General features: G+C 54.2%; 3 protein-coding genes across 3 annotated transcripts; 2 read left to right on the top strand and 1 right to left on the bottom strand.

The window, feature by feature from the left end:
• The first annotated feature begins 1,483 nt into the window (after nt 1-1,483).
• On the top strand, nt 1,484-4,307 carry BDP81DRAFT_130150 (uncharacterized protein). The gene is made up of 2 exons (XM_060581730.1): nt 1,484-3,198; nt 3,253-4,307. Exons 1-2 carry the CDS (start codon nt 1,792-1,794, stop codon nt 4,117-4,119), a joined length of 2,274 nt encoding a protein of 757 aa, XP_060449859.1. The 5' UTR covers nt 1,484-1,791; the 3' UTR covers nt 4,120-4,307.
• Nucleotides 4,308-5,854: 1,547 nt separating this feature from the next.
• Nucleotides 5,855-7,136, top strand: BDP81DRAFT_310370 (cytidine deaminase-like protein; the record flags this gene model as incomplete). Its single annotated transcript, XM_060583632.1, has 3 exons — nt 5,855-6,124; nt 6,190-6,919; nt 6,976-7,136. 3 exons carry the CDS (start codon nt 5,855-5,857, stop codon nt 7,134-7,136), a joined length of 1,161 nt encoding a protein of 386 aa, XP_060449858.1.
• A 253-nt stretch (nt 7,137-7,389) lies between these two features.
• Nucleotides 7,390-9,278, bottom strand: BDP81DRAFT_310626 (permease; the record flags this gene model as incomplete). Its single annotated transcript, XM_060583655.1, has 2 exons — nt 7,390-9,063; nt 9,198-9,278. The coding sequence occupies 2 exons, from the start codon at nt 9,276-9,278 to the stop codon at nt 7,390-7,392; spliced, it is 1,755 nt and encodes a 584-aa protein (XP_060449857.1).
• Nucleotides 9,279-12,872: the final 3,594 nt, after the last annotated feature.

Below are 12,872 nucleotides of genomic sequence, written 5' to 3'. Positions count from 1 at the left end.
CCTCGTTCATTCTAACTCCATGAAACTTTGGCTGTGTAGTGAACAGCATTACTGACTGCGGACTAGAGCTGAACGGAACGGAAAGGATTCCCTCAAGTCCGAAGGACCAGACTAGCGTCACAACGGCGCGCCCATAACACAGCAAAAGTACCGTGCTTGGCCCATCTGCAGATTACGGACAGCCTGTATTCGTATTGTACTAACTGGTATGACACCCTGGTTGCCTTGGACCAATTAGGCGAGGTCAGCCACACACACTTGTCAGCAGCCGGGCAGATTCCGCTCTGTGGTGGCATTGGCAAACCAGAGAGGTTCAAAGCCAGGAAGCCTCGAGAGGTGCCTTGGAAGCTTAACCCAGAGAGGTTCCGGCCGGGAACGGAAGGCAAAATAAAGCTTGTACGGAGTACGGATTGGTACCTTGATCTCCTCCAGTCTGGCTGTCCTAAGCCTCATGTACCCGGCGTAAGTTGGCACTCTTGAGTCTTGGCTCTTTCCAGCTAAGGGATTCGTGGTATGTGGGGTTCACCGCGCACCACCCCGCTTACAAGATCACGACAGGATCCATTGATATCCTGCCAGCCTCCAAGTGAAAAGAGTACATATGTTGTGCTGCGTCTGGGGAACCTTTGGCATCATCTGTATCCGTACGTCTTCCTCCCGGGGTCACCGTGCATAAGACAGGTACGGGGTATGTACGGGATACTTTTGGGTACGTCGTTGCTTGTGGCAGGAGCTTCTGAATCAAGGTCAGTAAGACCTCAGACGGATTATGACTGATTGTCTAAAGCCTCAGGCGGCCGCCATTGGCTATGGGTTGAGTCACTCAGACCACGTGACCTCAGATTGGACGTCATTGGCCAATGAGAGACGAGTATACTCGCCGAAAACCTAGCGCCCGGCTCACAAGATATGGGGCATTTAGACCAATGAAACGCTTACAAGTGGATCTCGAAGCCGGCGTATGCAGCTCTGATTGGCCTCATCCCCAGACACTGTCCGCATTACGCTAAACCGCTTTCATCTCGCCGACGAGCTCAATCAAAACCACCGGCTGCGCCTTGCTGGGGTACCGATGGACAGCCAGTTGTGGCCTCAGCAGTGAAATACCATCCATGACTCCGGCCTGGCTCACCCGCTTCCCTCTCGAACTTCTCTTTTCAATTCTTCAATACTGAAAAGCCAAATACGTCGATTAGCAGACTCGAGTGAAGCTACTCCGAAGCTGGAGAACTTCCCTTGATCCGTCTCTTATCCCGCAACTTTTCCCTCCAACAATACTCCATCAGCCAACTTTGGAATCCAAGTTGCTGACAAACTGCCTGCCTCTTGCAAGCTTCGTCCCCAAAGACAATTTCCCATCAAAATTCATCATCCGGTTAACACCAATTTCGTATTGGAAATCGCCTCGAAGAAGAGCTTCCTATCAAGGTGAGCTTTTATCTCTATCCGACAATAGTGTCCCGCCGCGATTCCCAAGGCAGCAAGTAGTTCCTCAGTAGGGGTCTGGGGATTTAGACACCTCACCAGCACGATGTATCTTGTATTACTCTCACATAAACGCCAACAACGTCCCTCTCCTCATCCTACCTCAATTCGGTTTACGCAAAGTCTAGGCAGCTTGATATATAATATGAGGCCGTTCAAACAGTCACTTACTTACACACACTCATTAGCAAACATTCAACAGACCTGGGAAACAATCCGGTCTTAGTTGCTACAGGGATCCGATCCCCCGTCACCATATCTTCTACATTCCGCCGCATACCTTCCGTAGCCAACACCATCAACGCAATGTCCGGCGTGATACGAAACCAGTCTACCGCCGCCTTCCAAGGCTTCTCCATCTCTCAGCCTTTCCTCGGCACGTCTTTGCAGTTCTACCCTGAGATGGGTACCCAAGAACTCGACAACCTTGTCAACGCCTACCTTCCCGGCTCTGCTTCCATCCAGGAGAAGCGCGCCACCATCTCCATGGACTTCTTTGCATTCTCCCAGCTCACCGGAGAGACCTTCAAGTATTACCCCGTTGTTAGCGAATCCAGCAGCTCCGCGACCTCCTCCGCCGGATCTAGCCCCATGCAAAACTCCAGCAGCAGCTCCAACTTCGTCTCCCCTGTCATCTCCAACTGGTCCTGGTCTCAGTCTACCCCTAGCTCGGCCTCTGCGTCTACTCCCATGTCCAGCAGCCAGGAATCCGTGTACTCTAAGTCATCCAAGAGGGCTGCATTTTCTGCGACAAAGCCCCTGGCCAATGACTTCTCCCACCTCCCTGGGATGAAGATCATGACGAAGGATGGTCGCGATGTCACAAACTCTGCTTCCCGCGGCTGCAAAACCAAGGAGCAGCGTGACCATGCGCATCTGATGCGCATCATCAAGGCATGCGACGCCTGCAAGAAGAAGAAGGTCAAGTGCGATCCCAGCCATAAGAAGCGTGCCGCCACACAAGCTCAGGGAGCCACTGCCGCGCCAGCGCGGTTGGCGAAGAAGGCCAAGACGTCGAAGAGGGATTCGCCCGTGGCCACAGAAAGTCCACCACAAGCAAGCACATCGTTCTCAACACCCGCGTTATTTACAGAGTCCTCGTTCGCGGACCTCGATATGCTCAACGTGGCAGATTCTTGGGAGTCCTTCGTACAGTTCGACGACGAGCCCGCAAATGTCACTCCTTTCGAGTACGACTTCTTCTTCGACCCCGCGGGACATCTCACTCCCGAGTCAAGCCAGTCTCCCATTACTCCCTCGATGGTATTCAGCCAGTCCCGGGATGGCTCCGATGGCATTCAAAATGTTGCCAGCAAGCCATTCCCCGACGAGCTCGATGTCCGGCCACCGGCGCTCCCTTACCTGGACTCCTCCCCGCGTATCAGCAACTACGTCGACTTCAATCTCTACTCGCCCGAGCCAAGCTTCTTGGATGACGATGTTGCGCTGCTCAGTGACATTGGCACTGCTACCAGGGCCCAGAGCACAAACTCTCAGCGCCGTGGCTCGCCTCAAAGCAGCCAGGCGTCAGTTCAGCAACAAGTGTACCTCGATCGCTCTCCAACGGCGCCAGATGATTACTTGGCAGACAACAGCGGAGTATCGGTGAGCGGAACTGCACTGGGAGGACCCAGCATCGGAGATCGCCGTCACCGTCACCGTCAACGTCCATCGTCTGTGACAGTACGTGCTAGAGTACCGAGCGTTTCAATGGTTCGTATCATCCCTTGCACGGCACAAACCAAACTTATTCTAACGTTTAAACAGACCGAGTCTGAGTCTCAATCGAGCCTATCCGACGTCAATGCAACAGTACGCAGTGTACGCTCACAGCGACTTGCGACCTCAGCCCTGCAACCAAGCTCACCACAATTACTACCACTGCCACATGCCACGTCCCGCTCTGCTGTCGATCTCTCGGGAGTACATGCTGCTCCACTTGTCAGCGTACTACCCGGAGTAATCGGCCGTTTGCCAACGTCTGCTGTCGTCGCGTCTTCGCGCTCCTCGACCGTCGTCGAGGAGGCGTCTTATTACGCGCGTACCACGAGGACAAGCAATGGCGCCAATGGTAATGGAGCAGTTGCCAGCGGAGTGTCCAGCAGTATTTATTCGGATGCTCAGCTCCAGCTTGCCACGCCAAGGTCGTCAGAAAGTCGTCACACCTCCACACAAAGCGTCACCCAACCCTCTGCTGGCGTCTTTGTACTAAGCGGAGTACACGCTCTGACGGAGGCGGTTGTGGGTGGTAGCTTGACATGCAAGCGCCGCTCTCTCGTCGACTGGCTGTCCAAGTCGCAGTGCCTGATATACGCGGCACTCCTTGTGACGGTATTCGGCTTGGTTGCGCAAGCACTCGAGGCACAGGCGTTTGCCAGCCGACTCACTCAATTCGCTGTTGGCCTAGCGATATATAAGGTCTACCACTCTTACTCAAGTCTCCATGACTCGAGACCGGAACAGAGCCATCTTGGGACCGCCACGCCAAAGCCGCAGGGCTTGAGCGACGGCGCGAGGCTTCTCTCCTGTGTCAGCACGAGACTACGACGTACCTGTCGACAGAACCAATCCGCACAAGCCCCGGTCAACGGGGTGCGGATAAGGGTTCTGGGCCTCGCGCAAGGTTTCTTATGAGATCTTGTGTCGACCTGCGGCTTGGGCTCATGGCCCTGGCTTGTATGGATAGGATAGCTGTCGTGGTGTTTTCGTTGCTGTCTATTGGGAGCGTTGTTTTTCTGAGATACCCCTCTGTTTTTTGATGAGGCGTGCATTCTTTAAGAATGGGATGCATGTCAGCTATATCATCGGGCAAGGTCGTGTTCTGTTGTACAGGCTGGAACCAGTATGCTGGACACTGAGCAGTTGTGTATGAACTGCTGTAAAGTCTAGTTGAATTTGGTGGTAGCGTAGTGCGATATAATATAACTGCCTTGCTCACACTTCTGTGTCTTTACTCTCAACCAATGTGCACTCGTATGTGGACATGGCCATTCTGGTCGTCTAAAAGGTCTCACCAAAGATCTCGCACGTAAACTTCATCTTCAATCTCTACACAGAGAAGGTACCCTAGAAAGGGTGCACTCAAGTATTTCAAAGGAGCCAAGTGGCCAGTGCCACCGTTTGACAGCGGTGTCACGTGATACCGTGTGTTCCCACCTAATGCAAACTTCATCCATGACATTAGGGTAGATTGGTGCAAAGACTGATTCAACCTTGGTTCCTTAGAAGTTGGCTGAGGATACGTGACTAACAAGCTAGCCTTTTGCCATAGTGAGTAGCAAACCAGCCAAACAGGTTTACTTGTTTTAATTTCCTGGGACGACGTGTGCTGACCACAGCCAGACTGAGTCATCCTTGTTTGTTACTCTGCCACTTACTGAAGGTTCCAGTCAGGGCAACCTTTAAAAAAACAAGCACCCATTATCGTAAATGGTTGTCATTTCAGGCGCTCATCAAGGCTTTACTTCACGCCCAACTTCAGCAGGACAAGTATCGATAGACGGTCTTGCCCTGGACTGCTGCAACAGAGCCAGACAAGGAAACAGACAACTTCAGAACTCCTGTGACACTCGTTGAAAACTCGGTTCTTTGCTGTCTTGAAACTTTCCCAGTCAATTGTCAAACAAAGGGCCTTGACAAACCGGATTCTTGTTCGAGCAGAGAGAGCAGCGACAAAGAAATCTCTCGCGAAAGACGATATCTCTTCACATCTTACCTTACCCTACATTGCTTCGGGTGTATGTCTACCTGACCAGGTAGGCTGCAGTTTGGAACGACCTACCTGGGCCATTATCGAAATACGCCATATCCTGCGTCGTCCTAGAACCTCTCGATATCTTGCCACTTGCCGAGATTACCGTAGTTCAGCCCGTTACTACGGACTTGGTTGGACCCAGGCTATACACCGAGCAAATAGCCTCCGTTCTCACCTCTTCGGGAAGGCGACGATTGTCTGCATTTCTGAAGTCGCCAGGTGCTGTCTGCACTTTAGTGCCAGTCGCACTGGGTGGATTGAATTTGTGAAAGTACGTGAAAGTACTGTGGTAAGGTCGAAAGGCAGGCACCGAGTTGATTCCTTCCCAAACAGTTCACCATGAACGCTCCTGCCTCTTCAGATGCCCCTTCGGGTGGACCTGGGCCTGAGTCTGGGCCTGGAACCGGAACGCAGGACAAAGATAGAGGAAAGCGAGCTTCGACAAGCAAGTTCCTGCAAAACATATTTTGCCGCCTCAAAACCTCATTCATCCCCAACTCCAAGTCACCGTCATCCTCCTCACCCACCTCAGACCCCTCCTCTCAGCCATCAACAACAACCGCCCAAACACAGCCAAGCCGGGCAGGGCAAACATCAGTAGAAGAAGTCCCAGAGATGGCTGGCGTCTTTACTCAACACAGTCAGTCGACTGTGCCAGCACTGCCTCTACAATCCTCCAGCAAGGCTTCCATTCCCGCTTTGGAAGATGACAAGGAGAACCAGCCCAGTGCCCCTGTGGTCCCCGTACCAGCTGCGGCCCTGAGCCGTATGAGCCTTGAGTCTATCGGTCGGCCGCGATCATCAGCCTCCATTCCTCAGACCACCCTCACGCCTCTCAGCGAGAGACCTTTGCACCAGGCGCTCATGGACCAGGCATTGGATATGGTAAGCAGCTATAATGACCAGGACGCACCTTCATTGCAATGGAGTATCCCTAACCTCGTATCCAGGCTCGACTAGCACTGCGAACCAACGAGACACCCGTTGGTTGTGTCCTTGTCCACAACGGATCGGTCATTGCGAGAGGCATGAATGCCACGAACGTGACTCGGAACGGTACCCGCCATGCTGAGTTCATGGCATTGTCTGCACTGCTGTCCTACCGACCCAACAATAGTGAGGAGGCCGTCGATGCTCAGCTTCGCCAACAGGCCAGCGAACGTTCCAAAGTAGATGTTCCTGACGACGAATCGGACTTGTTCCCCGACGACGACGAGTATGTTAGGAAAGGTCACCTCTACCCTTACGGCCAGAAGCTTCATCTCGATCCTCGGGTCGACCGCTCTATCGTCCGGGGGTGCACTCTTTACGTCACAGTCGAGCCCTGCGTCATGTGCGCTGGTCTGCTTAGACAACTCGGTATCAAAAAGGTCTACTTTGGCGCTGTCAACGACAAGTTTGGCGGAACTGGTGGCGTGTTCAGCATCCACAAGAACTCTACAGACACCCGCCAAGACCCCAATCCGGTCACTGTTCTCAGGCCGCTCCAGATCAATGCCTCCAACGTTCCAAGACCGGTCAGCTCTGCATCTGCGAAGAGTTCCCTCAACAGTAATCGTCCCGCGAGCCGAGGTGGCGATGGCGGAAACGTTGAGCCAGGCTTCGAAGCAGAAGGCGGTTGGGGCCGCGACGAAGCAGTCGGTTTACTGCGGAGATTCTACGTGCAGGAGAATGGAAGAGGTAAGTCACTGCTAAGAAATGAACATCGGGAACCTGTAAGCTGATACCTTCTCTAGCACCAGTACCGCGCAAGAAGGAAGGCCGCGCTGCTAGACTGGCAGCCATGGAGCAGGCTGGAGGCGAAGGCGGAACACCTGTACCCTCCGAGGCTTTCGATGTCGCTGGCAACGGTCCTTCAACTGTCTCCAACCGCAGTGACGACACGGACGAGGCTTGAGTGTGCAGCTAGGCATTTTCAGCGAGCCGGACGTATCACATACCACGGGAACTGATCATTAGATGGGGTTATCAACACTGATGGGATGATCCACCATTTATCTTAGATTGGTTCTATTGTACTTTCAACGAAAGGCAATTAATAATAGACGAAACTGCATCATCATTCGGGTATTCCTATCCAATTCCCCAATGTGGTACTTAAATGACTGATATTCCACAAAACTCCTCGAGAACGACTTCTTTTACTCCGACTATGATGAGGACCTGTCACCGTGGGGGGTGATGGTCTCTCCAATCTCCTTGTCCTTTCCGGTAACAGAGCCACCCTGCTCGGAGCTGCTGGTCTTCTCCAGGGGCTGGGGATCGGAAGCGGCAGTCTGGCGGTGCTCGTCAGAGCGCCAGAAGTCCTTCTTTCCTTTGGCAAGGCGGCGGACCCAGGGAGGCAGGATGCCGCCAGGAATGCGCCAAGTCCAGGGGTCCTTCTCGCTCTTGTTGTGGGGAACGATGCGGCCGCCAGAGGCCTTCTCGATGACCCAGACAAGGCCGTTGATGAGGATGTAACTGCAGACACCACCGATGAGACCGTCGGCAATGGAGTAGGTGAAGGGCATAAGTGCGAGGGTGATAAAGGCGGGAACGGCATCACCCATATACCTCCAGTTAATCTCGGTGACGGCGCGGACCATCATAGATCCCACAAGTACCAACACGCAGCCGGTGGCCCACGAGGGGATGGAAGCGAAGATGGGAGCGAAGAAGATGGAGATGAAGAAGCAGATACCGGTGACCATGGCAGTCAGACCGGTCTTGCCTCCCTCGGAAATACCGGCACCGGACTCGACAAAGGCGGTAACGGGGGGAGTACCGAAGACGGCACCGACGGAGATGCTGAGGGCATCGACCATGTAGGCGACGGATGAGCCCTCGAAATCCTGGGTCTCCTCGTCGATGAGGTTGGCGAAGCGGGCCATGGAGTAGAGGGTACCGGTGCAGTCGAGAATGTCGACGTACAAGAAGGTGATGAGGGCGAGACCGAAGGCACCGCTGTATCCTCCGACATTCCACTCCTGGACGTTGAGGGTCCTCTGGATCGGGTGGAAGTCGACGACCTTCTTGAAGAAGTCAAAGTTGGAGTCGCCGATGGGGGTGTCAGGGAAGTAGGTGACGGAGGTGCCGCGGGGCCAGGAGATGATGCTGACGAGGATGATACCAGCCAGGATGGCGCCCTTGAAGCGGTACATCATGAGCAAGACGGTGAAGATACCACCGCAGAAGATACCGATCCACATGGTGGGGTTGCGCATCTTGGTCGAGGAGGGGCAGAGGCCGTCTACTTGCTCGCTCGCAATGCAGCCGGCCAACTCGAGGGGGGTGGAGGTGGCGCCGACAATCAGACCGATACCCTCGCTGTAGGTGAGACCGATGAGGGTGAGGAACAGACCGATACCGACACCGGTGGCGAGCTTGATGGAGCGCGGGATGGCGCGGGCGAGCCACTGGCGCAGACCGAGCAGGGCGAGGCCGAAGAAGATGAAGCCCTCGATGAAGATGGCGGTAAGGGCGACCTGGTAAGGGACGGCGCCGGTTCCGTGGTAACCGACGACGGAGTAGGCAAAGTAGGCGTTCAAGCCCATACCGGGAGCGCAGCCGACGGGCATGTTGGCGAGGAGGCCCATGAAGAAGGTGGCCAGGGAGGAGATGGCGGCGGTGGCGGTGACGATGTCGCGCTTGACCTCTGCTACGCAGAGCAAGTAGTCCTGGTCCTTGTCGCAGGTGAAGTCGTCGGCGGTGCGCGGGCAGACGCAGGTACCGCCGGAATCGGCGACAATGGAGGAGTTGACGGCGATGATGTAGGCCATGGCGAAGAAGGCGACGAGGCCGGCGCGCATCTCGGTGAAGAAGAGTGATCCGATACGCTCACGGGGCTTTTCACACATGTCATGTAAGCATTCTGTCACTCATCGTTGTAATACCTGTTGCCCTGCGCAATTTGCGCAGGAACGGGCGTGAGGCCATCTCGGAGGAATGGGAGACGGGTAGTTGGGAATTGGTGACTTACATGACCGGAGCCCTCGAGCTGGAACCACCGACCGACCGGGCCGGCGGCGATCTTGGCGTTCCATTTCTGGACGAACCCCATTTTTGCACGAAATTTTTCGTCCTTTCTTTGTTTTCTCCAGTTCCCTGATATTTCGAACGGTCGATATTGAATTTGGGAATAAGGTAGTCTTTACCAAAGATAAGAAATATAATCGGCAAGAGAAAAAAAAAAAAAAAAAAAAGTTGTCCCCGAGATCTGATCGATGTCTTGTCTGACAAGGCCCGAAGTGAGATTGCGGCGCGGGAACGATGTCGAAAGATCGAGCTTGCGAAGGAAAAGCAAGTTAAAGCAAGACAAGCCGAAGCCGGGCTTCTTAACTAGTTTTCTTGACAACTGCGAGGGAGCAGGGAGGGAAGAACCCAATGGGGATGAGATGAGATAGGAATCGGAAGAGGCCGGTGAGGCACCGATTAGAGGAAGCTGGCGGGAGGATGGGAGGCGAGCCTAAAGAGACAACATCGACAAACCCAAGAGGGCGGAACGGTGGATGGTTTTTATCAATGGCCAGGACTGGCACGGGCAAGAGTTCATAAACAGGATAGAGGCAACGGACCGCGCCCCCCCTCCTCCTTGTGGACGAACGACAACGGCCAGTCGCGTTATCAAAGAAAATCTCGAGCCATTACTTATTAGTATGATGGATTATCATTTGCTGGATCGTCGGAGGGGTGGGTGGGCAGCATGGCAAGGGCCCAGGCGTGGTGGATCAAAAAAAAAGCTGTGTCCATTGCACTTTGTCCGGATAGCTGAGGTTGCCAAGACCAAGATGGCAACTGGGAGCTGGGATGGGCATGGGAGAGAAAGAGAGTGAGATGGGAGATGGGAGATGGGAGATGAACCGGGGGGTGAATTTCTGGAGAGTTACCTTACTGTGAGTGTGTGGTATTGGTATCCATACGGAGGATAGAGTGAGTGAGGTATGCTTCGATGGACGAAGGCGAGGCCAAGCCAAGGGTCGCGGCACCCCCTTCTAGGGCCCAACTTCCGAGCCTCCCCAAGGACTAGCGCGACGCCCTTATCCTGGTCCCGATTTTTATTTCTCGCATGCAGTCGTAACAACTTCACCGAGTTCTTGTCTCAGTCGGTGCATACACGGACGGCGGGCATGGCGCGGCATGGCATGGCGGTACCGGCCTCGAAGCGCGCGAAGCCATGTGCCGAGACTTGAGGGGAGCTCAGCACGACTACCTAGACTGAGCCCTTTTTGGGCACAGCCTTCTTGCTGGCACCTGCTTGTCTGCTTTAGAATTGGTCAATGGGGAACCAAATACCTTACTGTGAGCTTCTCCATGTGGGTGTGGAACGTGGATCTGTGGATGCGCCGAGGAGATACATGTGTGTGTAGGTGGCATGGCGGCGGCGGCGGCGCGGCATGTCATCCAATGGCACAGGCAAAGGGCAAGATATCGGACCCGAGCGATAAAAGAAGTGACAGGCCAGAAGCAGCGTCCCAGCTATCTGGATTGTGAACGGGCTCGCCCCATTCCGAAGCCAACGCGCTATTCAAAGATACTGCAATTAAAGTTGGCCCAAAAAGCTCAGACACAAACGGTGACCATGTGGTACGTTGCGAGTTTCTAACCAGAGACGGCATCAGCTGTAAGAAACAGGCTACAGCAGAGGAGAGAAGCTTCGGACCGTCGGCGTGGTGGCTTCCCTGGCCGCGATGCTCTTTGCCAGGTCACATCAATAATGCGCTGTGTCAGACGCCATTGTAGACGCCATGCAAGGACAACAGCATTGGATATTGTAGGGACTGTGAGATGGCGCTTAAGCAAGATGTATGTAGGCCGGGGGGCCGACGGCAGCGTAAGGTAGTTACTATTGGTAGCTGAAGGCGAGGCGAGGCAAGCCAGCCAGTCCAGGCTGCAGATACTCCGTATTGCATGGGGACATGGAAGGCTGTTTCGAAGTTTTGATGGGTTCCATTTCGCAATCAGGTTGTATTCATCGTGTGTTCGAAGTTGTATCCGTAGTGGTTGTCCAGAGCGATATGCTGGGCCAACATGGTTCTTGATGCGCCAGTGACAAGCAGATGTGGAAAATCTTAGCACATATCAATCGAAGGCGGGGCCGAAAATGAGCGTCGCAACAAAAGTGCGTGCGTCTTGCCAGCTTGGTGCTTGGGTGTGGGAAGAGGGACGGGTCCACCTGCTGGGCGGCGGGCCTGCCCTACCTTTTTTCTTAAAGTGACCAGATCCCCAGAGAAGAGAGTTGCGCAACGCGACCGGTCCAATCAACTGACAAGAAAGGTCGGACAGGAACTGCGGTAAAAGAGCATAAAGAGACGGCAGTGGCGCACTACATCAGAAGAGGCTAAGGCAGTGTAAGTGTAAGTGTAAGTGGAAATGAATTGCGGATACGTTCCGCCTGCTTCAACAGGTGGAAACTGCGGAGCTAAGGCAAGGAACTGGGCACGCCGCACACATATCGTTGTCATTGTGTGAGCCTGGGCTTTTTGGGTCGGTGAGCCGCCCATCCTCACAGTAACTCCAGGATCAGTTGTGATACTCGTACCTACCCTACCTACGGGGCAGCATACCTTAATTAAGCACTTAAGGTACGTGTTCAAATATTGTGCGTGTACACCACAGCAAGTCGTGGCAAGTTGCAACATGGACGTCATGTCGCCGGGCACGTCGCCATGGCAGGATCAAACTCAATGGAACATGCTGCTGACTTGCGCCTTACCGATCCCTGCGAACTTGCCTCAGCTAGCTGGCTTAGGTCCCGACTGCATATCCGGGCAAGTGTGTTCCGGTGCTACTGCACCAAGGCAAGGGCGGAAGCCGCTCAACGTTACAGGTTCCTTTCTTATTCCATCTCAGCTAGCTGCCTTAGCACTTACACACATAAGGTACGGAGTACCTCAAGTTGCGAATACTCCGTGTTGCACACGTTGGCGGTTGCCCGAGAGGTATGTGTCTATGTATAGGTCTTTCCTGGGGTTTGCTCTTTCCCGCTGTCAATGCTGTCGTTCCTTCTCTTCCCGCTGTTCATTTCTTCTTCTCCTTCCTTCCTCTGGTCTCTCTGTCTTGTCAATGTGTGTAAGGAAATGGCGGGGTAGGGCGCCTCGATCACGCAGGACGTGCAGGCTCTTTCCCATTCTTTCCCCGGCAAGTACCGAGTGTCGTGGATCGGATATTCATACATGTTCTGTTCTGTTCTGCTCCTACCCCTGCTCCTGCTCCTGCTCCTGCTCCTGCTCCTGCCGCACAAGCTTGCCTTGAAGTCCATCTTCCCCGTGGCCATAGAGATACCTGCGCCGTATTACTGCAGCATGGTATATCTAAAGGTCTAGAAAGACGAAAAAGCTAAACAAGGTACGTTCTCCCACTCGATTCGACCAAACTGCCTAAACCGGCCCCCCGACTGTCAGCTTCGGAAGCGGGGCTCTTGCTGAATCCGAAGCCATTGGCCGTGGCGGTACCCCACCTCCGAAGCTAGTCCCTTCTCGGGGCGAGCGGCCGTGGCCGAGCGGGGCCGCATCTGCCATCTGCGATAAGGAAGCTGACCCTCCCTTTGTCAACTGCCTTCCAAGTTCCGTCGACCTTATCAGCCACTCATCAGGAAGCTAATTACCATCTTCAGACTCCATCTCGTTTGCAGGCACCTAAGTCCTCGTTTCCATTG

This window comes from Colletotrichum phormii, assembly GCF_030913505.1.
Source record: "Colletotrichum phormii strain CBS 102054 chromosome Unknown BDP81scaffold_3, whole genome shotgun sequence".
Lineage (NCBI taxonomy): Eukaryota > Fungi > Ascomycota > Sordariomycetes > Glomerellales > Glomerellaceae > Colletotrichum > Colletotrichum phormii.
The sequence above is the reverse complement of the archived record's forward strand: the minus strand, read 5'-3'. Positions and strand labels throughout refer to the sequence as shown.

Excerpts from the sequence above, each read along its gene's own strand:
- BDP81DRAFT_130150 (XM_060581730.1), top strand. The coding sequence starts at position 1,792 with ATGTCCGGCGTGATACGAAACCAGTCTACCGCCGCCTTCCAAGGCTTC. Across the intron at positions 3,199-3,252 it reads GAGTACCGAGCGTTTCAATG|ACCGAGTCTGAGTCTCAATC; the intron begins GTTCGTATCATC and ends ACGTTTAAACAG.